This window comes from Puma concolor, chromosome C1 (assembly GCF_028749965.1).
Source record: "Puma concolor isolate L17-30 chromosome C1, mPumCon1.1.hap2, whole genome shotgun sequence".
NCBI lineage: Eukaryota > Metazoa > Chordata > Mammalia > Carnivora > Felidae > Puma > Puma concolor.
Genome location: NC_141674.1, coordinates 20,831,880 through 20,856,757, shown reverse-complemented (window position 1 = coordinate 20,856,757; position 24,878 = coordinate 20,831,880). Strand labels below are relative to the sequence as shown.

At 41.3% G+C, this 24,878-nt stretch overlaps 1 protein-coding gene across 1 annotated transcript; it reads right to left on the bottom strand.

Moving 5' to 3' along the window:
- Positions 1–24,878, bottom strand: FAM76A (family with sequence similarity 76 member A). The gene is made up of 9 exons (XM_086716173.1): positions 24,642–24,878; positions 23,298–23,362; positions 19,740–19,794; positions 18,841–18,993; positions 15,985–16,142; positions 11,691–11,777; positions 6,119–6,254; positions 3,094–3,195; positions 1–2,342 (listed from the first exon to the last, which is right to left on the bottom strand). Exons 1-9 carry the CDS (start codon positions 24,720–24,722, stop codon positions 2,256–2,258), a joined length of 924 nt encoding a protein of 307 aa, XP_086572299.1. The 5' UTR covers positions 24,723–24,878; the 3' UTR covers positions 1–2,255.

Below are 24,878 nucleotides of genomic sequence, written 5' to 3'. Positions count from 1 at the left end.
TTGACTCAATTTGAATTTTTATTAACACACATTTTTCAAAGTTTGTACAAACCAAAACATTCCTGTGTTTCAAAGTGTCCATTATACAAACATACAAATAAACAAAAGGTGTTACCAAAAGTTAGCTACTCAATTTCATGGTAAAACAGTGTCATGATTTTTAAAAACCAAAACTTCAAGACTGAGGTTTCTTCCTTCACTTTTTGGAACTTGTGGAAAGTTAGAAAATGTGTGAATCTGCTTTGTATTAAATGCCAACACCTTAAAAAAAGATTTAGTATAAAACTAAGTATGTGTTTTTATATTGTCACTTCATGAAACAGAATTTCTCAAGTCTTCCAAATTAAAAAAAAAACAAAACCCAAAACCATGACTGTAACTTTTTTTCATAATCTTTTCCCCAGAGTCAAACGTAAATGCATCTGAAAAATATTATCTGACAGTTTATCTTTACCTAAAAGTTTCTCATTCAAAAAGTTACAAAAGTGTTTAGCACTGTCGTCTCCCTTGCTTGGAAGGGAAAATGACCTCCCCTACTAGAGTGATAGATGAGCAACGTGGTCCATTGTTTCTTTTATCAGAAAGAAGCCACCCATTTCCACATTTCTGTCCAATTCTGTGCATGGCTCCACTTGTGAGAATGTTATCACAGATTACAAGCACTGGCTTTTAAGAAATGCCTAGCAAGTTAAACTGACTGCTTACAATTTTGGTGCACTGAGGTACAAAGTTCATCTGTCCTCATGGTTACCTCGAGCCTCAGGACCCCTCTGCATTAATGATTCCAAGGTAGTTGATTTTACTGTGTTTCACGGCACATCACACACCTCTCATTTCTTTCACAAACATCCCATGGAGGACCTGAGAGAATGGCGAGAAGTGCAAATCTATCTCCTCTCCCGGAAAAGTAAACCCATGTGCCTGCTCAGTCAGGAAGGGAAAGGTGGACACAAACAATTCTGGCTGAGGCCAAGCTGCTTCTGACAAGCACCTGTCTTCAAGAAACGCCCTTTTCCCACTAAAAGCAGGGAGTGTGCAGGCTGGGATGGATGAGGAGGAAGGGGGAGAAGGTACAGTGACAGCATTTCTCCCGCTCAGACTCAGAGTCCACACTTGAGCAGCTCGTACTAACCCCCAAAATGCTCTGTAGTTCAAATATTATCCATTTTGAATCTGCTCATTAAAAAAAAAAAGCTGACAATGGCCCAATGTAACGACCGATATAAGTAAAGGGTATTTTTTTTTCTTTAAAAAGAAGTGGCAGTGTGAGAATTTAAAATCAGTCACATAAAACAATCTAGAAAGGGGTAGGGGAGGGAAACGTCCAGTAAAACCTGGACAACCTTTCTTTCTGCCCTTACTTAAAAAGACAGACTGTTCAAATCTTTGCTACCTCCCCTAAGCATCTCCTTAAATGCTCTTCCAAGAAGTCCTCCAAAAGGCACTTAACTCCACACTGATGCACTGAATTGTTGCACCGTAGCAATCAGTTTTTAAGACTCCAAGGTAACAAGAAAGGTCTTATTCCTTTACTAAAAGGTAGAGAGAAGGGCTTTTTTTTTTCTTTTTAAGAGGCATCACTTTTACAAGAACAAGCTAGGCTACCATTATTCCTTTATCAAGAAAAAGTTTCTTTTTTTTTTAAAAATAAATAAAACTCTGGCTATACATAGTACAAAGTCATACATAATATACCTGGAAAAAAACCCAAGAGTATACCCTGAAGCAAAAGGTTTATTGGAGAGAGAAAGCCTCTTCCGTTGTACCAAGTCTTAAGGTGGCAGTTGTCAAAGTTCAGAGGGTGGCAGTGATATGTATGTAATTAATGCCAAACTATTTGCTCATGGGTATGGCAGGATGTGATGGACCAAAAAAAAAAAAAAAAATTCTGCACATAACACTGAACAGTGACTGCCACACACACACACACACACACACACACACACACACACACACACACACACACACACAGTAGTGCCAAAAGAGAGAGAGAGACAGAGAGTAGTACTCGGGGTGGGGTTGGGGGGAGTGAGAGTATGAGACAGAGAGCTTGGAACCCCAAACATCCAAGCATGCAGTCATGACACAGCATAAACCAGGTGTTTCCATTCAGCCCACCACAATCCCACAAAGGAGGATAACTGTAATAAAATAGAGATTTCTTAAGAAAGCTTGCAATTCACAGAGAACAGCCAGGTCACCAACCCAAACCCAGGAACCCCTTCGCTGTTGGCTGGGAGCCTCCTTATGGTCTCTCACGGAGAGGTGATAGCTCCTGACTTCTCAGACTTCTTGCTCTTGGACAAGGCAGCTGCCTGCTTCAGGAGCTCTCGGTTTTTGGCCTAAACAAAAAAATCAGTGCAAGGATATTTTAACAGGACAGGACATGTTTTTCATGCAGATGCTAAGGCAGACAACGTAAAGGGTCAGCAAGAGAACAAATTCTAGAGGCAGAAATCAACAGAAAGCTCTACGGCTTGGTTCAGGGGAAGGAAGTATTTGCTAGAGGTTAATCAGCACACTTCAATCTCCTGGGATCCACTGTTACAAAAGGGTGCTTTGTGCAACAGAAACAAACCGTGGAGTGCCTTAACGTGTTGGATAAACAGAATTTATAATCCAGACATCTGGAATCACATCTGGCTTATCCAAAACTCAAAACGCACATTTATTAATTCCAGTTTTTGAGGGAAAGAGATCAGAACACACCCAACAACGAAATAGTAAAAGACAGCTAATAAGGTAGATTAAATATGATTTTGTCAATATTTTGAAAACAAAAAAAAAAAATCTAAGAGATAAATCACTTAAAATACAATCAGCTAAATACACCAGGGTTATCACATAAAACAAGCAGACTCGGCGCACCCGGGTGGCTCAGTTGGTTAAGTGTCCGACTTTGGCTCAAGTCATGATCTCGTAGTTCATGAGTTCGAGCCCCATGTCAGGCTCTGTGCTGACAGCTTGGAGCCTGGAGCCTGCTTCAGATTCTGTGTCTCTCTCTCCCTCTCTGCCCCTCCCCTGCTCATCTTCTATTTCTCTCTCTCTCTCAAAAATAAATAAACATTAAAACAAACAAACAGGCAGACTCACCTGTAATTGCTCTGTGACTTCTTTGTGGGTCTTCTCCATCTGGTTCATTTTGGCTCTCATCTGAGATTCTTGGTATTGAAAATCAGCCTTCAACTCTGTGATCTGAGAGGGGGGAAAAGGCAGACTGACTGAAGAAATCTCTGTGCAGTACAATGATGAATGTTCTGGCAGCAGAGAGCTAAATGGTTCCTCAAATTAATGAAATCCAGGGCTCTTCGGAAGATCCCTAACTAAGCCAAAGCCAGGGAATTCTGTATCCTATTTATCCTAAAGATTTCTTAAAAATTACACAAAATCCTGACATAGCCATTTCTGATACCTCATCACTGACAGGTTTTAAAGATTTTATGTATTTAATACCTGCCAATAATCCTCCAAATAAATCAGTGATTACAATACAACACAATATGACTGACTGTGAGAAGCCAGGAGAATAACAGCTATTGCCATTTACTAATTTTTTAACCCTGTTCTAGGTAAACTGTTTGATATTTATACACACACACACACACACACACACACACACACACACACACACACACACAATTTTTTTTTTTTTGAGTAATCTCTACACCTAAGATGGGGCTTGAACTCACGACCCCAAGATCAAGAGTTGCATGCTCTTCTGAGCTAGCCAGGCACCCCAAACTGTTTGATTATATTATTTCATTCAATCCTATGATAAACCTGTCTGTGGCGGGCAATATTATTTTTCCCATTTTACAGATGGGAAAACAATGGCTTAGAATGGCTTTAAGTTGGGGTGCCTGGGTGGCTCAGTCGGTTAAGCGTCTGACTTCGGCTCAGGTCATGATCTCACAGTTTGTGAGTTTGAGCCCCGTGTTGGGCTCTGTGCTGACAGCTCGGAGCCTGGAGACTTCTTCAGATTCTGTGTTTCCCTCTCTCTGCTCCTCCCCCCGCTCACACACTGTCGCTGTCTCTCAAAAATAAATTAAAAAAAAAAAAAAAAAAAGAATGGCTTAAGTAACATGGCCATGCTCATACATGTTAGCAAGAGACGAGCTAGAATTCAAACCCCAGGCCGCCTTCTATTGACTATGCTATTCAAGGAGCAGGGAGGAGATATCTAAGTCAGGGAAGTGATGTGTGAGCTGAGTTTCGAGGTACATGAGGTACAGCTGGCACACAAGGTAAGGAGAACGACATCCAAGCACAGGAAACTGTACAGGCACAGCCAGAGAGTGTGAGGTAACTGACAGCTTGTTCAAATGACTGATGAGCATGGAGAGTGACATTGATGCTGTAGATAGGCAGGTATGTTGTAGAAGGGCCTGTGTTCCAAGCCAAGGAGTGTGACCTTGATCCTGAAAGTGCTGAGAAACAATCTATTTGTTTTTGCTCCTTTTAAAACCCTCACTTTGCAAATCAGTAGAAACAAGTTGTTCATTTTGTCTCTTTTGCAAAAACCCTTTTATTATGTGCTATTCTGATCTTGTCTATGAAGAAAACATACTTGGGTCTGCCTTCATCTGACAGTCATGTTGTAAAGTGGAAAGTATACTGGTCTCGAACTTCCCATGAATCTCTATCTTACTGGCAGAAGAAAGCATAGCCTAGTAGAAAGAATGGTAGAGTCAGGAAGACTTGCCATTTACTAATTGTGTGATGTGATGTGTCATTTAATATCTTTGGGTCCGTTTCCTCATCTATAAAATGAGGTCGAAATTAGATGGACAGAATGCATGCAAATATTTTAACAATATAAATGCCTTTGTTAGCCACTCAGAATGAATCCTAGCACTCCAAACTTGGCACAAGAAAACATACAGCCTCAGAGAAAAAAAGAAAACCAAGAGAAGGATTGGAACTCTAAGAGAAAAAATATTGGAGGATACTTTTCATCTACAAAATGATGACAATAGTAATTCTTATCTCAAAGGTCTGTTATGAGGATAAATGGATTAATACATAGAAGGCACTTAGAACAGAGTCAGGCACATACTTAAGTATCCAATAAAAGTTTAGCTATTATTGTTACTAATATATTAAGACAAAAAGAAGATACTCTTTGGGAACCTAAAAGTAAGAGGGGCACCTGGGTGGCTCAGCTGGGCGTCCAACTCTTAATTTGGGCTCAGGCAATGATCCCAGGGTCTTGGGATCGAGTCCCATGCTGGGCTCCACATTGAGCATGGAGCCTGCTTGGGATTCTCTCTCCCTCTGCCTCTCCCTCTCTCTCTCTACCCCTCTGCCACTCTCCCCCACTCTCTGTCTCTCTAAAATAAAAAAGAAAAGAAAAATAACCTAAAAATAAGAGAAATAGACCTGAATCTCAAGAAGGATGTAAAAAGTTCCCTTAAAGAAGGAGGATGACTGTTAGACCAGGGTAAGACTTAACTGAAGATGTTAATGTGTTTAAAGAATGGGTCACTCAGGGAGTTGTCAGTAATGGAAGCAAAGTGATGTAAGAGTCATGGAGGAAGGCCTACCTGACCATTGTCCAGGAAGGAGGGAGACCTGGCCCACATATTTTAAGTATTACTGTCTCACGGGCATGGCCATCCCAATACCAGAGACGGAGGTATCAGGTTCTCAGCCTGAGAGCATTAAAAATTCCAATTACATAACCATCTCCTCTTGTCCCAACTCCATGTTCATTCAGCACCTTCTGATTACAACTTTCCAAGGCAGTTCATGCTGAGAAATGTAGCAGTCAGTTATGCCCCCCTGTGAATTAAGGGGGGCACTGTAGTTTTACACATCACCTCTGTAAGCCTGGTAAACATGAGTGAAACTTCCTCCAAATGTTGAGAAAAGTCAACTTTCTAAATGCACCTGACCAAGGCAGAGTGAGGGTTCTCTCTCACGGTAACAGCAGATCACGAGTCACCTTGGCAGACAGTAAGCCTCTCCCACGATACCCCAACCTTGACACTGGATCCCTCAAAGCTTCAGTGGTCAGTACCAAATAAGTATCAGTTAAACAGAGTTAGCACCATGCCCTATGGTACCACATGCTGACCCTTGCACCATTCTGGCCTGAGAGGCATTAACAAAACTGTACCTTCTTCTCTTTCTCTAAAATCATTTGATCCTTTTGATGCAGCATCTTCTTCAGAGTGGCCACTTCTTCCTTCAGTTGGGCGATGATGACAAAGTGGTCAGTGCCTGGTGAGTCCAGGGCCAGGTCTGGGGAAAAGCTGAGTAGAAAAATGGAGAAGGAAAAATCATAACTTGGAGGGGTAAACCTTTTTTCACTTGAGGACACACCATGGACCACTTGACTACAAGCTCCAGAGTAGGAGCAACTATTTGAATTCCCAGCAGAAGTACAATGCTCCACACACACCACACTCAATAGCATTTGCTAAACTGCACAGGCGAGGCGATCATCAGATCTTGGTTCTTTATGTTCTGCTCCAAAGCACCATGTATGGCGCAGCTGTTAAGAAGCTGCTGCATCCCATTCCAGGAGCAGTCAGTCCCTTTTAAAAATTAGAAAAAGATGAAATTAATAGGAAGGAAGCCAACTTCCCCTACACTGCAACTGGACTGTTGACTACCACTTCCAATATCAAGAATCCAGTGATAATCAGGAAAGAAACAGGTGATAAAATCCAGAGTCACACCATAACCTGGGGTTTCAACAGATTCTTCTCAGTAACACTACCTGAGCACTTCATTTTGTTAAAGTGCCAGGTGAACTCTGTCTTTTTCGGAGAGTTTTGTAACCAGGCCTAGTTCCAGGGAATCTGTGAACGCCTGAAGTTGCATATAGAATTCGGTGTATACATACAATGGATGGTTTCTAGGGTGAGGATCCACAGCGTTCCCTGGTTGGTCAGAGATGTCTTAGGCCCAAAACAAGTTAAGGAATCACTGCCATACGAGTCAAGTCCTGCCCTTCTCTAGAGACTGCCCAAAGAAACCTCCTTACCCTTCCCAGGGCAACCTTTAAAGTAAAACACAAACCTGTTTTTCCTAAGCAGTCAGTGGAATATTGATTCGCAACTCCCTAGATCAATACAGCAATGACTCTAGTTCATCTTGAACTACAGCTAATAACCAGCATTTCTCTACATGGGTAGAAACTCCAAATAGCAAGTGGAATCACTGAACATCCTCAGTTACCAAGTCAAACATTTCTATGGCTAGAAGACATGGTTGACTGCTAAGAATATTCTCTCTTGGTCTACATGAGGCATGTAAGAACATCAGAAGAAGAATGAACCGGTGCTTTCTTAACTGATGAATATGCAGAATTACTGGGTGACGAAAAGTAAAAGCAATATAATAAAACAAGGTAAGCAGGAGAAAATGCTGAAAGGACCCATCAAAGTCTCCTCTACCAGTTTCAATACCTGCCAAGGGACTGTCTTCCCTCAATCCAAAAGATTTTCTTTAAACCCATAACTAGAGTGACAAATGAAACAGTGTAATGGGCTAGTATAAATCTTGTGCTCCTGAAAGCTTCTAATGCTCTGCCCACCTGCTTCTCAAGAGAGGATTTTTCCCATACCACTATTGTTGACAAAACCAGTCATGTCTGTCCTGTTAGGGCCTGACCTTTCTAACTCTCTAACTTCTGACTAATAAGAACTGTTGGAAATCAAATGAAAACAGATGGCTAGGTTAGCAAGGCAGAAAATCAGATCCAGTCTCTCTCCAAGCATCTCCAACAAAAGGGTGAGGCCACACAAAGTAAGTCTAATTTTTCAGGCATATTTCAAATGGAGAATAAAATAAAACTAGGGTTTTATGAGGAGGGGCACTTGGCTGGCTCAGTTCACGGAGCATGTGACCCTTGTTCTCGGGGTGGTAGGCTTGAGCCCCACATTGGGTGTAGAGATTACTTAAAGACTCTTAAAACAAAAAAACTACAAAGAAAGGAAAGGAATATCCTTTAGAAACAATCAACAGGTATGCCTTATCACCAATGGAACAACAAACAAATAGATCAAAAAGTAGCTGGTACGTTTTCTCAGGGAAGGAAAGCTAGAAATGAACTCAGATCTTTCTCAAAGTGAAAAGTTCTTGCTATGGAGCACCCGGGTGACTCAGCCAGTTAAGCATCCAACTCTCGAACCCGGCTCAGGTCAAGATCTTACAGTTCGAGGGGCACCTGGGTGTCTCGGTCGGTTAAGCATATGACTTCGATTCAGGTCACGATCTCATGGTTCTTGGGTTCGAGCCCCACGTCGGGCTCTGTGTCTACAACTGAGAGCCTGGAGTCCGCTTCATCTGTGTCTCCCTCTCTCTCTGCCCTTCCCCTGCTCGTTCTCTGCCTCTGTCTCTCAAAAATAAACATTAAAAAAAAAAATCTTACACTTCGTGAGAGAGAGCCCTATGTCAGGCTCTGCACTGACAGCATGGAGCCTGCTTGGGATTGTCTCTCTCTCTCTCTCTCTCTCTGCCTCTCTTGCACATGTGCACTCTTTCTCTCTCTCAAAATACATAAACTTAAAATAAAAGTTTTTGCTACGATTTCAGCAAACTAGAAAATATGAGAGGGAGGCTATGAATTTTGCGGGATACTAAAAAAAAAATGACCAAGGCATTTAAAATTTTTTTTTCAGTTTATATATTTATTTTGAGAGAGAGAGAGAGAAAGCATGCACCCGCACGTGCATGTGCGCACACAAGCTGGGGAGGGGCAGACCGGCAGGCAGAGAGAGAGAATCCCAAGCAGACTCCATACTGTCAGCACAGAGCCTGATGTGGGCCTCAAACCCATGAACTGTGAGATCATGATCTGAGCCAAAGTCGGCCGCTTAACCAACTGAGCCACCCAGGCGCCCCCAGAGGCATTGTAGAAGTATAAAACTATTCGAGAAAAGGTTTTATAAAAAAACCTAAAGTGATGCATTCTCGCAGTACAATATGGAAGACTAATGGAGAAAGAAAGAGGGGAAAAAAATCAAATATGTCTCAATATTTAAAAATAGGAGTGGAGGGGCGCCTGGGTGGCTCAGTTGGTTAAGTGTCCGACTTCGGCTCAGGTCATGATCTTGCAGTTTTGTAGGTTTGAACCCCACGTTGGGCTCTATGCTGACAGCTCAGAGTCTGGAGTCTGCTTCAGATTCTGTGTCTCCCTCTCTCTCTGCCCGTTCCCTGCTCATGCTCTGTCTCTCTCTCTCTCAAATAAATAAACATTAAAAAATAATAAGAGTGGAGAATGGTAGAATAGAAAGGAGAATGGAAAGCTGTTAGAGAGCAGCTTGCAGAAAAGGGGATAACAATGAAAGGACAAGAGCCTATATGGATATTTTCAAAGTGGGGCCAGGAAAGTGGACTACGATCAACTGAAAGCTAAGAGGCGGCTACAATAGATAGTTCAGAAACAAGACCGGTAACCTTTGGTACAGAACTGAATTCAAGATAGATATTCAGTAAAAAAAAAAAAAAAATGGGGGTTTGCATAACATTACAAAAGGACCATCAAAAAACAGCTTGTCAGAATGTTTTCAAAGTGAGGGAAAAGAAAGAAAAAACTACACAAAAGTAAAAACAAAGGAAAAATGTCACTTAACTTTTGCTATGAACTTTTAAAAGGAATGCAAACAAGTGGAATTGGGAAGTTAAGACTGCTAATGCAGGAACATTCAAATGGAACTTGTATGTTTATGAAAAAAACTTTTGTAGAAGCAGAAAAGTTTTCCAAATTTTCAAGTTATCAGGTCAAGTTATTTTAACAAATTAGCATCTACATTTCAAGAAAAAAATGATCTTTTAGATCTTTTCCAGATGAGATTGTTAAAGACCATGGTAAGGATCAGTATTTCCTACTTGAGGAAAACATCATTGCTGGTGATTAGAAGTGATAAAACACTCTCAACAGGGGCACCTGGGTGGTTCAATTGGGTAAGCATTTGGCTCTTGATTCTGGCCCAGGTCATGATCTCCCAGTCATGGGACTGAGCCTTACATCAGGCTCTGCACCGACAGTGAGGAGCCTGCTTGGGATTCTCTCTCTCCCTCTCTCTCTGCTCCTCCCCCACTCATCCTCTCTCTCTCTCCCAAAATAAACATTTTTAAAATATCACTCTGAACAGAAAACTTAAGTTTTTAGCTTTGTATATCCATAGCAATGGACAGCAAGAATAATGGCAGTATCTTAAGAACAAATAATCTAAAAGAAGGTAAGCTTTAAGGACTGGCTGGTTAAACTAAAGTTAAGAATGCACTTTTTCCAGGTCATTCAAATACAGCCTGGGTCATAAGTGAGCACAAAACAGAAATGATGAATCTAAAGGCTGTGGGTCTTGGCTTAGACATTTTATTTATTTAGTTATTTAAAGTTTATTTAGTTTTGACAGAGAGAGACAGAACATGAGTGGGGGAGGGGCAGAGAGAGGGAGACACAGAATCTGAAGCAGGCTCCAGGTTCCGAGCTGTCAGCACAGAGGCCAATGCGGGGCTTGAACTCACGGACCATGAGATCATGACCTAAGCTGAAGTCGGAAGCCCAACTGACTGAGCCACCCAGGCACCTCTTGGCTTAGACCTTTATAAAGGCAGGGAATTCAGAAAGGTTCACTCCTTGACATGGTTTTTGTAGGATCAGGCATGCTGGCAGGGGTGATGGGACAATCTCCATGATGGTCAGGATATCTGCTCAAGTAACAGTGAAGCTGATGGTCTTTATGGTTCCTTTCTCCATATACTTTGAACATCCAAGTTAAACATTTCCAGAAGGTTCCATTTAACAAGTATAAAATCAATGATACTAGTGGATAAAAAGGTACCTTGTAGAATCTGAAATCAACTTAATAAAAAAGGTAATAGTAAAGAATAAACTTCATAGATGCTTTGTGTACCCCTAGATGAAATTTGGTCCTGGCAAGCCTATGTGCTAAGTCTACTCCCATTCCCACCACCTGCTGGGAGGGAGAACTGACACTGGGAGTTTTCAGAATGGAGAGGATTTCAAGGCTTTGGAGGAAGAGTGTGCCAGTGTCTCACTGCAGGATGCCTGGGCCTGGAGAAACAGGAAAATGGTTGGCCCCAAGACTCAGCTGGGAAGCAGCCCACTGTACCAACACAGACGGGACACTCTGGATATTAGGACAGAGCAGCTTGCAAGAGGAAGCATCATTCAGATGGAGAGAGGAAGGCAAGGAGTAAATATATGCTTTTAAGACAGGCTTAAAATGCAGTAAAAATATTCAAATGCATCTCATTCTCTGCTGATTCAGTAGCTGCCCTGAGCTTTCTGCATGCTAAGGAAGCATGAATTAGACTAAGAACACTGCCTTAACTCCCAACTTGTCTCTGCTCCACCTCTCAATACCAACTCTGGCCCTGCATGGAGGAGGCCACAGGCACAGAACATAATGAAAAGCATATAGCTCCTGACTTCTTAGAATTAGTGTGGGAGAGTTATATGTTGATTGCAGAATTCAGTTGCTATTAAATCGTTATATGTGCTTGTCTTTTAATGACAAGATTAGAGTTATAAACAAATAGCAGCACTGCTTGCTTATTCATAAGATATCAAGTGGCTAATGGAGTGACCCTCGGAGGCTCAATAACAACCCTAGACTAGGTCCAAGGCACACCCTGGTATGTATTCCTGTTTCAGGAACTGTATATGCAGTAACTCAAATGGAAGCATGCACACATACCAATTGGCTTACCTGTCTCCGTTGGTTGTGATTGATTCAAACTTGGATTTTTTCTTTGGGATTTCATTTTGAATTGAAGATGTAGAAAGTGTTTTCTGGCTTTTAATGGCAAAAACAGAGAAACACAAATTAGAAATCAAAGATTTATAAAACATCACAACAAAAGTTTGTTCAAACAGGACCAATGTAATATCACAGCTCCTCCATGAAAGAGCTAATTATTCTTGAGTATTAAAATCCACTGAGGTGTTGATTTCATAGGTCCTGGATGCATGGGTAGCTCACTTCCAGAGACCTCCAAAATTCTTACCTTTAATTAAATATTATCTGCTTTATTAACAACTATGGGAACAGAGTCAATAAAACTTTAATGAGACGTCGGGTGCCTGGGTGGCTCAGTCGGTTAAGTGTCAGACTTCAGCTCGGGTCATGATCTCATGGTTTGTGAGTTCGAGCCCCGCATCGGGCTCTTCTGTGCTGACGGCTCAGAGCCTGGAGCCTGCTTCAGATTCTGTGTCTCCCTCTCTCTCTCCCCCTCCTCTGCTCATGCTCTGTCTCTTGAAAATAAATAAACGTTAAAAAAAATGTTTTTTAAATTTTTAATAAGAAGTAAAACCTACCCTACAGTTTAAGAAAGTACTTTCACATTTAATGTTTCATGCACATCTTCCAAGTCTGTGAGGTATATACAAGGCACTATTTCTACTCTGCAGAAACTGAGGCTCATCAAGTTTAAGTGACCTTCCCAAGGATATATAGCTAGTCAATAGTGAAGTGAGCACTAGATACCAGGTTGAACCCCTAATCCAGTTCTTCTTCAGGATAGTTCTGTGAATCTACTGATATCTGAGTCCCACAAACCACTAAAAATCAGTTACAGACTCAATGAGTTCACCCTCGAGTAAGACCCTTTCTTTCTTGATCTCTTTTCAATATTTGATACCACTGACCATGCCATCCTTAACCCCCCTTCCAACTTTACTGAGAAATAACTGACAAATTGTATACATGTAAAGTGTACAACATAACATTTTGATAAACGTGTATGTTATGGAATAATCACCAAGATTAAGATAATTACCACATCCATCACCTCACATAACTTTTTTTTTTATGGCAAGAATGCTTACAATCTACTCTCAGCAATTTTTTTTTAATGTTTTTATTTATTTTTGAGACAGAGACAGAGCATGAGCGGGGGGGCACAGAGAGAGAGGGAGACACAGAATCCGAAGCAGGCTCCAGGCTCCGAGCTGTCAGCACAGAGCCCGACACGGGGCTCGAACTCACGAACCGTGAGATCATGACCTGAGCTGAAGTCGGATGCTTAACCGACTGAGTCACCCAGGCGCCCCAGCAATTTTCAAGTATATAGTATCATATTAAGAATAGCCACTCTGCTGTATATCAGATCCTTAGAACTTACTCTTCTTATAACTTAAAGTTTATACCCCTTGACCTAAATCTCCCCATTTCCTCCTTCCCCAGCCCCTGGCGACCATCATTCTAGTCTCTGTTTCTATGAAATTGGCTTTTTAAAAAGATTCCTTGTAAAAGTGATACCACAAACTGTATGTGTATATGTGTGTGTGTGTGTGTGTGTGTGTGTGTGTGTGTGTGTGTGTGTGTGTATCACATTTTCTTTATCCGTTCATTCATTATAGGGCATTTATATTGTTTCCATATCTTGGCTATTATGAATAAAGCTGCAATGAACCTGGGGGTGCAGATAGCTCTTCAAGATACTGATTTCATTTTCTTGGGATATATATACTCATAAATGATTGCTAGATCAAATATATAGTAGCTGTTTTTAATTTTTTGAGGAACCACAATCCAGTTTTCCACAATGGTTGCACCAATTTACCTTCCCACTAATGGTGTATAGGGTTCCCTTTTCTCCACAACCTTGCCAACATTTGTTATCTTTTGTCTGTCTGTCTGTCTGCCTGCCTTCCTTTCACAATCTCTGCACCCAAAGTGGGGCTCCAATTCACAACCCTGAGATCAAGAATCTCATGCTCCACCAACTGAGCCAGCTGGGCACCTCTCTTAACTTTTTGATAACAGCCATCCTAACAGATGTGGGGTAATATTTCATTGTGGTTTTGGTTTGCATCTCCCTGATGATTAGCAATGTTTAGCACCTCTGTATGTATCTATTGTATATATTCTTTGGAAAAATGTCTATTCGGGTCCTTTGCCCATTTTTTGCGCTTTTTTTGTTATTCAGTTGTATGAATTCTTCATATATTTTTGATATTAACCGCTTATTAGGTATATGGTTTGCAAACATTCACTCCATCCTTCTTGAGTGCTTCTAGAATTCTGTTCTCAGCCTCCAACTTGAATTCTATCATCAAAGAGCATGGTTTAAACAACTACTTATCATATGGGCTGGAGATGGTGTTCCCCAGATCACCTGTACCATAATCATCCAGGATGTTTGTAAAACAATGCAGATTCATGGACTCTATCCTAGGTCCTACTGAATTAAACTCTGGGATGAAGTTGCAGGAATCTGTACTTTATAATAACTTCTATTCCTACTGACTCTTATGTGTTCCAAACCTTTCTTCTGAGTTTTAGGCTAAAGCTCCCACAAAATTGTTCTTGATGCTCCAACCTCAACTTTAAAAAAAAAAACAACTGAACTTCTCTTTTCTTCCTGTATTCTCTTTCAGTTAAAGAATATACCTATTCACCCAAGTAAGAAACCTGAGAATGATTCTTTACTTACCCAACTCCTGCCCATCTACCTGTTCATTAAATTATCTAAGTTTCTCATAATTCTCCCTCTAAAGTATCTTCCTGAATCTGCCTCTTTTTTTATTTTTATTTTTGAGAGAGAGAGTATGAGCAGGGAAGGGGGCAGGCAGAGAGGAAGACACAGAATCTGAAGCAGGCTCCAGGCTTCTGAGCTGTCAGCACAGAGCCCGACGTGGGGCTCAAACTCATGGACCAGGAGATCATGACCTGAGCCGAAATCAGATGCTTAACCAACTAAGCCACCCAGGCACCCCATGAATCTGCCTCTTTGATCTCTGGTGCCATGGCCTCAGTTGAGATTCTAATATTAATACCTCTTACTGTGGACTCTTACAAAACAGGTTCTTAACTAGCCTCCGGTCTCTTTTTTTTCCAATGTTTTCTCCACAATAATCAGGGTCAGGTTCATGCTCCTTAACGTTTTCAGAATCCCTTTCACTCCCATTCCCTGGCTCCCAAACATAAGCTCCAGAAACATAAAAGGACCTGCAACTCCTCAGGGCCGTGTGGTCTTACGCCCTCCATTTCTCTGCACACACTATTCCCTCAGCCTAGGATGCTTCTGCCCATCCGTGATCTGATGATTCCAACTCATCCTAAAATCCAGCCCCAACCCAGCTCTTCTCTGAGCCTCTCTTGCCTGACTCCCCAAGGCAGTTAATTACTACTGCCTCTCATGCCTGCATCTTGATGTTTCCACTGTGGTGCTCATCGAATTATAATGCAATGATTTGATTACAGGTCTGTCTTCCCTACCAGACTGCATACTCTTGGTGAGCAGCATGATTCTTTTATTCATCTCTGCCTTCCTAGCAGAGTCACTGGCCCATGAGAGTACTTAATAATAATGAACAAACAAAATCATAATGGTAACAACAACAAACAGTAATTAAAATATATTGAATGCTTCCTATAAGCCAGTTATAAAGCAAACAACTATTCATGCACTATATAATTTATCTCCACAATTCCATGAGGTAATATTATTATTTCCCTATTTTAAAGATGAACAAGCTTGCCCAAGATCCCACACAGAGAACCTGGCAGAGTCAGGATTCAATCAAAAGCCAGAACTCTTAACAACATTACAGGTACTCTGAAAGGAAGCTTAAGACAACAATGAAAGGACATCTTTTTGACTGGATTCCCATCAGAACAAACCTAGAACAGCTACCAACCTCCTGGCCAACTATGCATTATAAAAGCTGCATCCCTCAGAAAGTGACATGCCCAGTCTTCTAAGGAGATAATCCACTCCAAGGGTGAGGGGAGCATTATAGTCAAAGCAGAACAATTTCACAAACTTTCCAGACACAAGACAAACCAAGTCAGTAAATCCTAATACCTTATGGAAATCTCTCTGGCACTTGGAAGATACATGAACTGTCCAATGTGACAAAGGAGATTCCTCCTAAGGCTAGTAACTAGAGAGAAAAGAAGAGGAAAATTGATACCAAATGGTTTCTTCCATGGCTAATTGTGTATTCCGTCTGACCAACAGGTACCTCTAGTCCTATCTCATGCACCTTGGGGATACCTGTTATAATGGCTGCCACCACTCAGTCGACTATACTGCTCCTTCTCTTGGTGGCTGGCACGGGAAGAGCTGCTCAGGTGTTTCCTCTGCTCTTTGGTCTTCTGAAGGACCCGTTTGTAGGACAGTGTGCACAGCCAGCACAGCAATTTCCCATCTACCTGAAAGACAAGGAGACAAACATGAAGAAGAGAGAATGTAGTACAGAACGGAGCTCCTGGGAGCTCCGGACCTCTGGGTTAAGTCCCAATTCTGCCACTTAGGAGGTGTGTGAACTTAGGCAAGTCCTCAACCTCAATTAAATCCCCCTATGTCCTTGTGAAGCAGCTACTGTGATTCCCACTGGAAAGGTGATGACATTGATGCCTAATAAGAGTAAGTAACTCGTCCAGGACCATTCAGCTAGCCCAGGTCAGTAGGACTGCAGAGCTTATACTCCGACTATCATCATATGCTACCTCGTGATTCCTAATTCAGCTTCTCCAGTATCTTAATTCAGGGAAAAGGTGCTCTGGTTGGCAGACAGGAGTATTCTGGTCACTGGAGAGTTAATATCCTCCCATGATAAATTAATGAATTTGGTTTACAGGAGTCAGTTCTCATGAGCGTAAGCATCTCCGAAAAGTACCTCTGGACACTGAAAAAGTTTCTGTACTGCATTCCTTCATTAAAAAAAATATTTACTGAAGAGATTGCTAGTTGCCAGAGGTGGGGAGGGGTGGGTAGGTGAAATGGGTGAAAGTAGTCAAAAGGTATAAACTTCTAGTTAAAGGATAAATAAATCATGGGGATGTAATGTACAGTATGGTGACTATAGTTAGTAATACTATATTGCATATTTGAAAGTTGCTAAGAGAGTAGATCTTAAAAGTTCTCATCACAAGAAAAAAAATCCCATAACTGTGTATGGTGACAGATATTTACTGGACTTATTGTGGTGATCACTTTCCAATATATACAAATATCAAATCATTATGCTGTACATTTGAAACTGATATATGTTGATTATACCTCAATTTAAAAAATAAATAATCACTTCACTTTTTTAAATTAATTAATTATTTATTTTAGAAAGAGAGAGAATATGAGCGAGACGCAGAGAGAGAGGAAGAAAGAGTATCCTACAAGGGGCAGAGAGAGAGAGCAAGAGAGAGAGAATTCCACGCAGGCTCCACACTGTCAGTGCAGAGCCCAAAGCGGGGCTCGAGCCCACCCGACATAGGACTTGAACTCATGAACAATGAGATCATGAGATCATGACCTGAGCCGAAGTCAGATGTTTAACCGACTGAGTAACCTAGGTGCCCCACTTCACTTACTTTTTAAAAAGTAGAAAATGAGAAGCACTATTTTTCTCAGTAAAAAACAGTAAGCTGGAGATATATTTCAGATTAATATTTTGACAGTGTCAGGTAAGATGACTAAAAGAGGGGGAAGAAATAGTTCTCGATAAAATATGACTCTTATCAAAACAAGTAAATATATACATATATACATATATATGTATGTGTGTGTGTGTTGCGTGTATCTGTGTGTGTGTGTATGTATATATGTATGTTTGTTTGTTTTGGGCACTTACTATGTGCCAGGCCACTGGAAATGTGGCAGAGAACAAGATGGACAAGGAGCTCATGTCCTAGTGAAGGTAGACAAACATAAGCAAATAAACAAGATAATTTCTCACAATGTTATGCTGTGAAGACAACAAAACAGGGTAATATGATAGGGGGTGAGTGAGTTATTAAAGGGGCTCTATGAGGAAGTAGCATCTGAGCATGAGGAACCAATTAAGACTGATGGGTGTTATCAGGCAAAATGATAGCCAGTGCAAAGGTAGGAATGAAACTGGCACATTTGAAGGGCTAAAAGGTGGTCAGTGTGGCTGAAACAAGGTGACAGGCGGGAGGCGTTAACGTCAGGAGAGACTGAGAGGCAGGTATGGGCAATGTACATCAGGGAAGGGGGTTGGGATTTGTTCTAAGTGCAGCTGGAAGCCAGTGGAGGGTTTTAAACAGAACAAATCTAAACCATTTTTAGTTTACTAAGGTACCATCACTCCACCCAGAGCTCTCCTCTATGTCATCTTGGAATTTTTAACTTCAACAGATAGAAACACTTGAAACAGTCAGATAGTGAAACTGGTAATACAAGTGTATCCTAAGTCACAATCTCTCCTTTACAGAGTTCTAAGAATTTTGCCAATCATTGCTTTACTTATACAGGGTACAGATCACTGTTAATTAATATTCTCATGAAATACCAGCTCATGTAATATTAGAATATAAGGGTCCAGGGACGCCTGGCTGGCTCAGTCAGAACATGTGACTCTTGAGCTCAGGGTCAGAAGTTTAAGCCCCACGTTGGGTGTAGACATTACTTAAAAAAAAAAAAAAAAAAATATATATATATATATTTATTTATTTATATATATTTTTTATTTATATTTTATTATATTATATTTTATTTATATATATATTTATTATATATATATACACATACACGTATATATATTTTTTATGTGTATATATATATATATATTTTTTTTTAAAGAATATAATGGTCCACATTTGCTAAATGAAAACAAAGGCTGAAAATCTTCAAGTTCAAGAACAACTAGGACAGGAACGGAGATTTCTTTGTTATATGTCCTTTTTTTTTTTTTTTTTTTTAAAGATTTTAAGTGATTTCTACACCCAACATGGGGCCGAAACCCACAACCATGAGATCCAGAGTCGCATGCTCTACTGACTGAGCCAGCCAGCGGCTCTGTTGTGATTTCATTTTGACACAATTGACCAAACTTAATTTCTCAGAAAGGAAAAAAAAAAAAAATCAACAAAACAAAACACAGAGATTTACCTTCTTTCGATCATCCTTCCTGTCAAATGCACATTGCTGCTTACACTGTTCACATGAATAGGGTGGTCCATACTTCTTCTCTGAATTTGTGCAGCGCTGGCATTTGTTGCCGATAAATGCTGCAATTATGTTGCAATACTGACAAGGTTTGGGCTGAAAGAGAGGGGGAAAAAAAGGGTCAACTAAGTATATTATAAAATACCACTGCATTTTTTAAAGCAATAATTCCTATTATACAGTTCATCAGTCATTGTAAAAATGTATTCCCAACTTCATAAATTTCCTTCTACACTGATCAAATGAAGCCCAATTCCTAATACTATGTAAAGTGATTTTCTGCACAGGACTATTGATTTTAAAACAAATAAATTAACAAATAACAAAACCCCACTAGAGTATATGCTGGGACTTCTGTAAGAAATTCAACAGAACCAGTTCTTTGGAGAAACCAGTAAGTGCTTCCAAATTTCTAGAAAGGCCTCTTTGCCATTATCACCGTATAAACAGGCTGGGAGAATGCCTGCAAGGACATAACATAGAACCCTAACACAGAGAGACCCCCTCCCCCCTAAAAAAGTCATCAAAACGAACAGTCAACTGCTACCAAACAAAGACGTCACATTGTAGGGTCCATCTTTCCCATCCTCTTTCCATACTGGTTTCCGAAGCTCTCAAGGAAAATTATAACGACAATCCCGCCATCATGAACATAAACACAGAACTTCTCAGTAAGTATTAGCTAGGTTCAAAAGCTCAAGGGCTAGATAAACTTTTCTGAGAAACTATTTACACATAAGATATTCTAATAAAAATATGGTAGTTATATAAATAATCCACAGAATGTTAAGGTTCCAAGAGACCCAAGTACTCACTGTTAGGTACAGAGAAACTCTACTTACTGTTCCATATAACTGCACATTCTGTGCACACTTCTTGCATATTGTATTGGTTTTACTGTTAAGGAAAAAAGAGACACAATGCTTTTATGAGAAAAAAGTTGCTTCACTTACAATATCTGAAAACTGATTCCTCCTTAAGCCCACAGAATTTGCTCATTGCTAAGTGCCAAGGTGATATTTGGCCTGGACACCTGGTTAACTGAAAGTTAAGTATTTGGCCACTAACTCTTTTATTTATTAATTATTTTATGGTTATTAATTTTATTAGCTCAGATAAAATGAGGTTTTGGTTAAAGTGGACAGTGAGTTTTTTCTGAGTATCACATCTCTAAGTATCACTAAACAAAACTAGCAAATATGGACAGGACCCTCAAAAGAATATTATGTTAGACTGAAATGGACTAGCAGTTAATTCTCAGTTTAGATGAACAGCTGAGAAACTTGAGGTGAGGAATGAAGTATATGCGTTTGGAATACTAACTCAGAGATTCATGTTGACTTTACTCTGTCTACACCCTCCTCTGTAAGTAAAAGCATATGAAAATCCCAGATGTGGGGAAATGGATGCTATGACTAAATATTTTGTCAATATTTCCAATTTCTCTAAGAACTAAGCACTGATAAAAATAAAAACGTCTTCGGTCTTGTGAAGGTCCAGAGACCTGTATTGTCTAAATATCTGAGCTGATAAACTGCCTTAGGGGAAAAAAATCATCTTCAAATAAAGTCTAATTCTTCACAAAGGGAGGTACAATAAATGCTTGATGTGCAAGAATAGTTAAAACAATATTCTGGGGCTGAAAATAAAATCACATAAAAATGCAGTCTTATTAGCTATTTTGTGATTATTTTCCCATAAAGTCCTATAAAAGTGACCATAAAGTTAAAACAAAGAAAGACCTCAAAGTACAAAACATTTAAATTAAAGTGAGATATTCAAGTAAAATATTTTCCATTTTCTGCCATTTAAAATTTTTTTTTCAACGTTTATTTATTTTTGGGACAGAGAGAGACAGAGCATGAACGGGGGAGGGGCAGAGAGAGAGGGAGACACAGAATCGGAAACAGGCTCCAGGCTCTGAGCCATCAGCCCAGAGCCTGACGGGGGGGCTCGCACACACGGACCGCGAGATCGTGACCTGGCTGAAGTCGGACGCTTAACCGACTGCGCCACCCAGGCGTATTTTCTGCCATTTTAAAGAGACAGGACAAGATGTGAGGCATATCGAAAGAAACCTCTAGAAAAAGGATTCACATCGGTGATTCTGGAATGTTGAACTTTTAGTTTATACTTATATTTATTACTGAAGAAGTGGGATTTATATGTATCAATATATACAAATGCTCCTGACATCTTGGAAAACAAAGAAAAGTCATTTCGGAGCACGCAGGTGGCTCAGTCACGTGTCTGGCTCTTGATTTCAGCTCACTTCATAATCTCGCGGTTTCTTGGATTCAAGCCCCACGTCAGACTCTGCACACCGACTGCGCCACAGCCTGCTTCGGATTCTCTCTCTGCCCCTCTTCGACTTGTGCTCTCTCTCTCAAGATAAATAAATAAACTTTAGAAAAAAAGGAAAACCACTCCTATGATCCATCTTCAATCATTTTTTTTTTAAGATTTTATTTTTTTAAGTCATGTCTACACCCAACCTGCAGCTTGAACTTACAACCCCGAGATCAAGAGTTGCGTGCTCCAACAACCGAACCAGCCAGGTGCCTCCATCTTGAATCAATTTTTATGTATGGTGTAAATTCATATCTCACCCTACACCCAAAAATTAATTCAAGGTGGATCATGGACCCAAATATAAAAGCTGAAACATAAAGCTTCTAGATTATGTTTTATATGATTCCATATCTATGAAGGGCTAAAACAGGTAAAACTGATCTACGGTGGGAAGGAAAATCAGAACAGTAGTTGCACGGGGGAAGCAAGAAGAGTGGAGATTGAGTGGGATGAAGCATGAGAGGACTCTGGGCTGACGGTAATGTTCTATATTTTAAAGGGTTGAGGGTTACAGATCCATATACTGTTTGTGAAACTCATCGAATGATGTACTTAAGATTTGAGCATTTCACTGTGCACAAATTTTACCTCTAAAAAAATAAAGGACCGTAAACAAATATCAAACTTTGTTAACGAAATGCATGCTTAAGTATTTAGGATCAAGTATACTGATGTCCACAACTTTAAAATGAATCGTAAATAAGATGGATTAATACACTGAAGGGGCGCCTGGGTGGTTCAATTGGTTGAGCACCCAAATCTTGATTTCAGCTCAGATCACAGTCCCAGGGTCTTGAGATCAAGCCCTGCATAGGGATCCGCACTGCACATAGAGCCCGCTTGGAATTCTCTCTCTCCCTCTGCCCCTCTCCCCCGCTCACTCTCTCTCTCAAATTAAAAAAAATACATTGTTGATAGATGATGCACATAAAGTAAATGTAAACTGTAGAATCGAAGTGGTAGGTATATGAGTGTTTACTGTTTAATTCTTTCAACTTTTTCTGGTTTGAAAATATCCATAATAAAATGTTGCGGAAAATGTTCCCAGAATTGAAATAAGGCTGATTAAAATTAGGTTTCTAGGTCTATGTGTGAGCTAACAAATAGACCCCACCCTGCTTTAAGGAACTATGACCTACAGTTGCAGGCCCACAGAACTTAACTATACCCATAAACAACTTTGCTGCTATTGAAAACCAATAAACCACTCTGCTGCTGTTAAAAAAGTCTCCCAAAGATATGTGTTCACTTACAACTAAATGTTTTTCACATTTTTAAAAATGAGATTTACATAAGGCGAGTAAATTTCAAATGTGGCTAAGGCTAACAAACCCTTTATCAGAATAGGCACATTTCCAAAAGTGTCTTCTTTTGGCTTATAAATTCTTCAAGCTTTGAGTATAAGCATACTGAAACCTAAGGCTCATGTTTTACAATTGTGGTTTCTTAGTGTCATAAAGATCATAACCACAATATCAAATGATCAAGGATCGGAAAAGTAACTTTAAAAACTTAAGCAAGGGGCACCTGGCTGGCTCAGTCAGTGGAGCGTTCGACTCAGTCTTGGGGTTGTGAGTTCGAGCCCCTGTTGGGTGCAGAGATTACTTTAAAAAGTCATGAAAAGGGGCGCCTGGGTGGCTCGGTCGGTTGGGCGTCCGACTTCGGCTCAGGTCATGATCTCGCGGCCCGTGAGTTCGAGCCCCGCGTCGGGCTCTGTGCTGACAGCTCAGAGCCTGGAGCCTGTTTCAGATTCTGTGTCTCCCTCTCTCTGGCCCTCCCCTGTTCATGCTCTGTCTCTCTCTGTCTCAAAAATACATAAACATTAAAAAAAAAAAAATTAAAAAAAAAGTCATGAAAAAATTTTAAGCAATCCATGGATAACGAGGGAACAATATGTGCGTTTTATATTCATCAATGTGTTATAATAAAAAAAAAAACCCTGCAGAATCCGGGGTATAATGCAATCAATTACAGATCTGTACATTGAACAGCAACTAATTAAGAGGAAAAAGCCTGCAAACATCTTTCGTGGTCAATAAAAACTGTACCTCTCCTGCTGGTACTCAGTCCTACAGTAGGTGCACTTCACAACAGGGTGTGCAATCCGACATTCCTGAAATGAAATGAGGATATAATTTAAAAGGCAGTCAGAAATGGAAACAGCCTTCAGTAGGAGGCAGAAGACCTGGGTACTATTCCCAGCATAGCCACTGTGCTTGAGTGAGTCACTTGAACTTTCTGTGCCTTATTTTTCTCTTCTGTAATACTGGCATCACTGCCCTGCACTGATGTGGAAGTTAAGAAAGAATTTATATGGAACTAGTCATAAATTGTAAAACCAAAGTATGTATGAATAAGTCTCAGACTGGGAATCAGAAGCCCTGGATTCTAGTTCCGGTTCTGCCACTTCCACTGTTTGATTTTTGACCAGGTTCACTTGTGAAATGAAATGCTAAGTTAAAATCATTATTGCTGACCTATATGAAACTTCCTTAAAGTCAGTATATATATATCTCAAATGTATATATATTTTTATTTATATAAAGACCAAAAAAATAAAGGCACCCAAACACTTGCGTTCTCTCCTACCCAGTAAACAGAGTGACAAAGTCATAGCCATTTGAGGCAACGGTGACATACAATTACGAGTTACCCATACCAGAGACAAACTCTGGATTATCTGAGACTATCTCAAATCGCTCGCAGGACGGCCTCGTGACTTTTAACTGTCACCTCACAGCACTTCTATTAATTTAAAAAGGCAAAGCAGGATGCAAACAACTCAAACGAAAAAAAAAAAAAAGAACTTGGGCCTTCAAGGGTAAAAACTGAATAGTAGCTGATTAGGGCCAGGATCGAAGGTCACCAACTGGATGCTGAAAAATCCTTTTGCTTCGTGCGCTTAATTTGGGGGGCTTTTCTATAAAGCCTCGCTACCTCCGTCTCTCAGACTGGCCGGAAAGTGCCCGTGAGGCGCCCGAGTTGGAGACTCTCGTCCTAGGCAGCACCCAACTCTGGAGTTCAGTCCCCAGGCAAGGCAGGCGGTCCCTCAGTGTGCAACCAGCGGCGGGGAAGCCAGCCCAAGAGGGAGCTCGGTACGGCTGGTCCGGGTCAGGCCGGGGACCCGCTGTCCCCTCCCCAGACCTTACGGGGTCCGAGAACAATCCCTCGCGGTTGCTAAGCACCCGGACACGCCTGCCGCGGGGGCCTGGACGGCGCCCGGGACTCCCCCACGTGCCCCGCTGGCCCCCAGCGGAGCGGGTGCGGCGCCTCAGCTAGGCGGGCCTGCCACGCCCTGCCCGGGGGACCCCGCCGGGCGGCCCCGCAGAACAGGGGGCTCCGGGCCGAGCCTCTAGCGTCCCAGCTCCCGGCCGCCGCCCCAGCCCGCGCACCTTGCACAGCTGCTGCCCCTGAGACAGCGCCTCGAAGGGGAAGCGCTGGTGGCACTTGGTGCAGGCGTAGAGCGCCGCCATGTCCGGCCCGGGCCGCGCTCACCGCCCAGCCGACCGGCCCACCGCTTTATCTGACAGTCTAAGGGACAAGCTGGCGGCGGCGGCGGCAGCGGCGGCGGCAGCAGGCTGCGGGCTGCGGCAGGCGGGCGGGCCGGCGAGTGCGGGCGGATCTGGGCG

Excerpts from the sequence above, each read along its gene's own strand:
- FAM76A (XM_086716173.1), bottom strand. The coding sequence starts at position 24,722 with ATGGCGGCGCTCTACGCCTGCACCAAGTGCCACCAGCGCTTCCCCTTC. Across the intron at positions 18,994-19,739 it reads ATGTGCAGTTATATGGAACA|CCCAAACCTTGTCAGTATTG; the intron begins GTAAGTAGAGTT and ends CCTCTCTTTCAG. Across the intron at positions 3,196-6,118 it reads TTTTAGAGAAAGAGAAGAAG|ATCACAGAGTTGAAGGCTGA; the intron begins GTACAGTTTTGT and ends CCCCCCTCTCAG.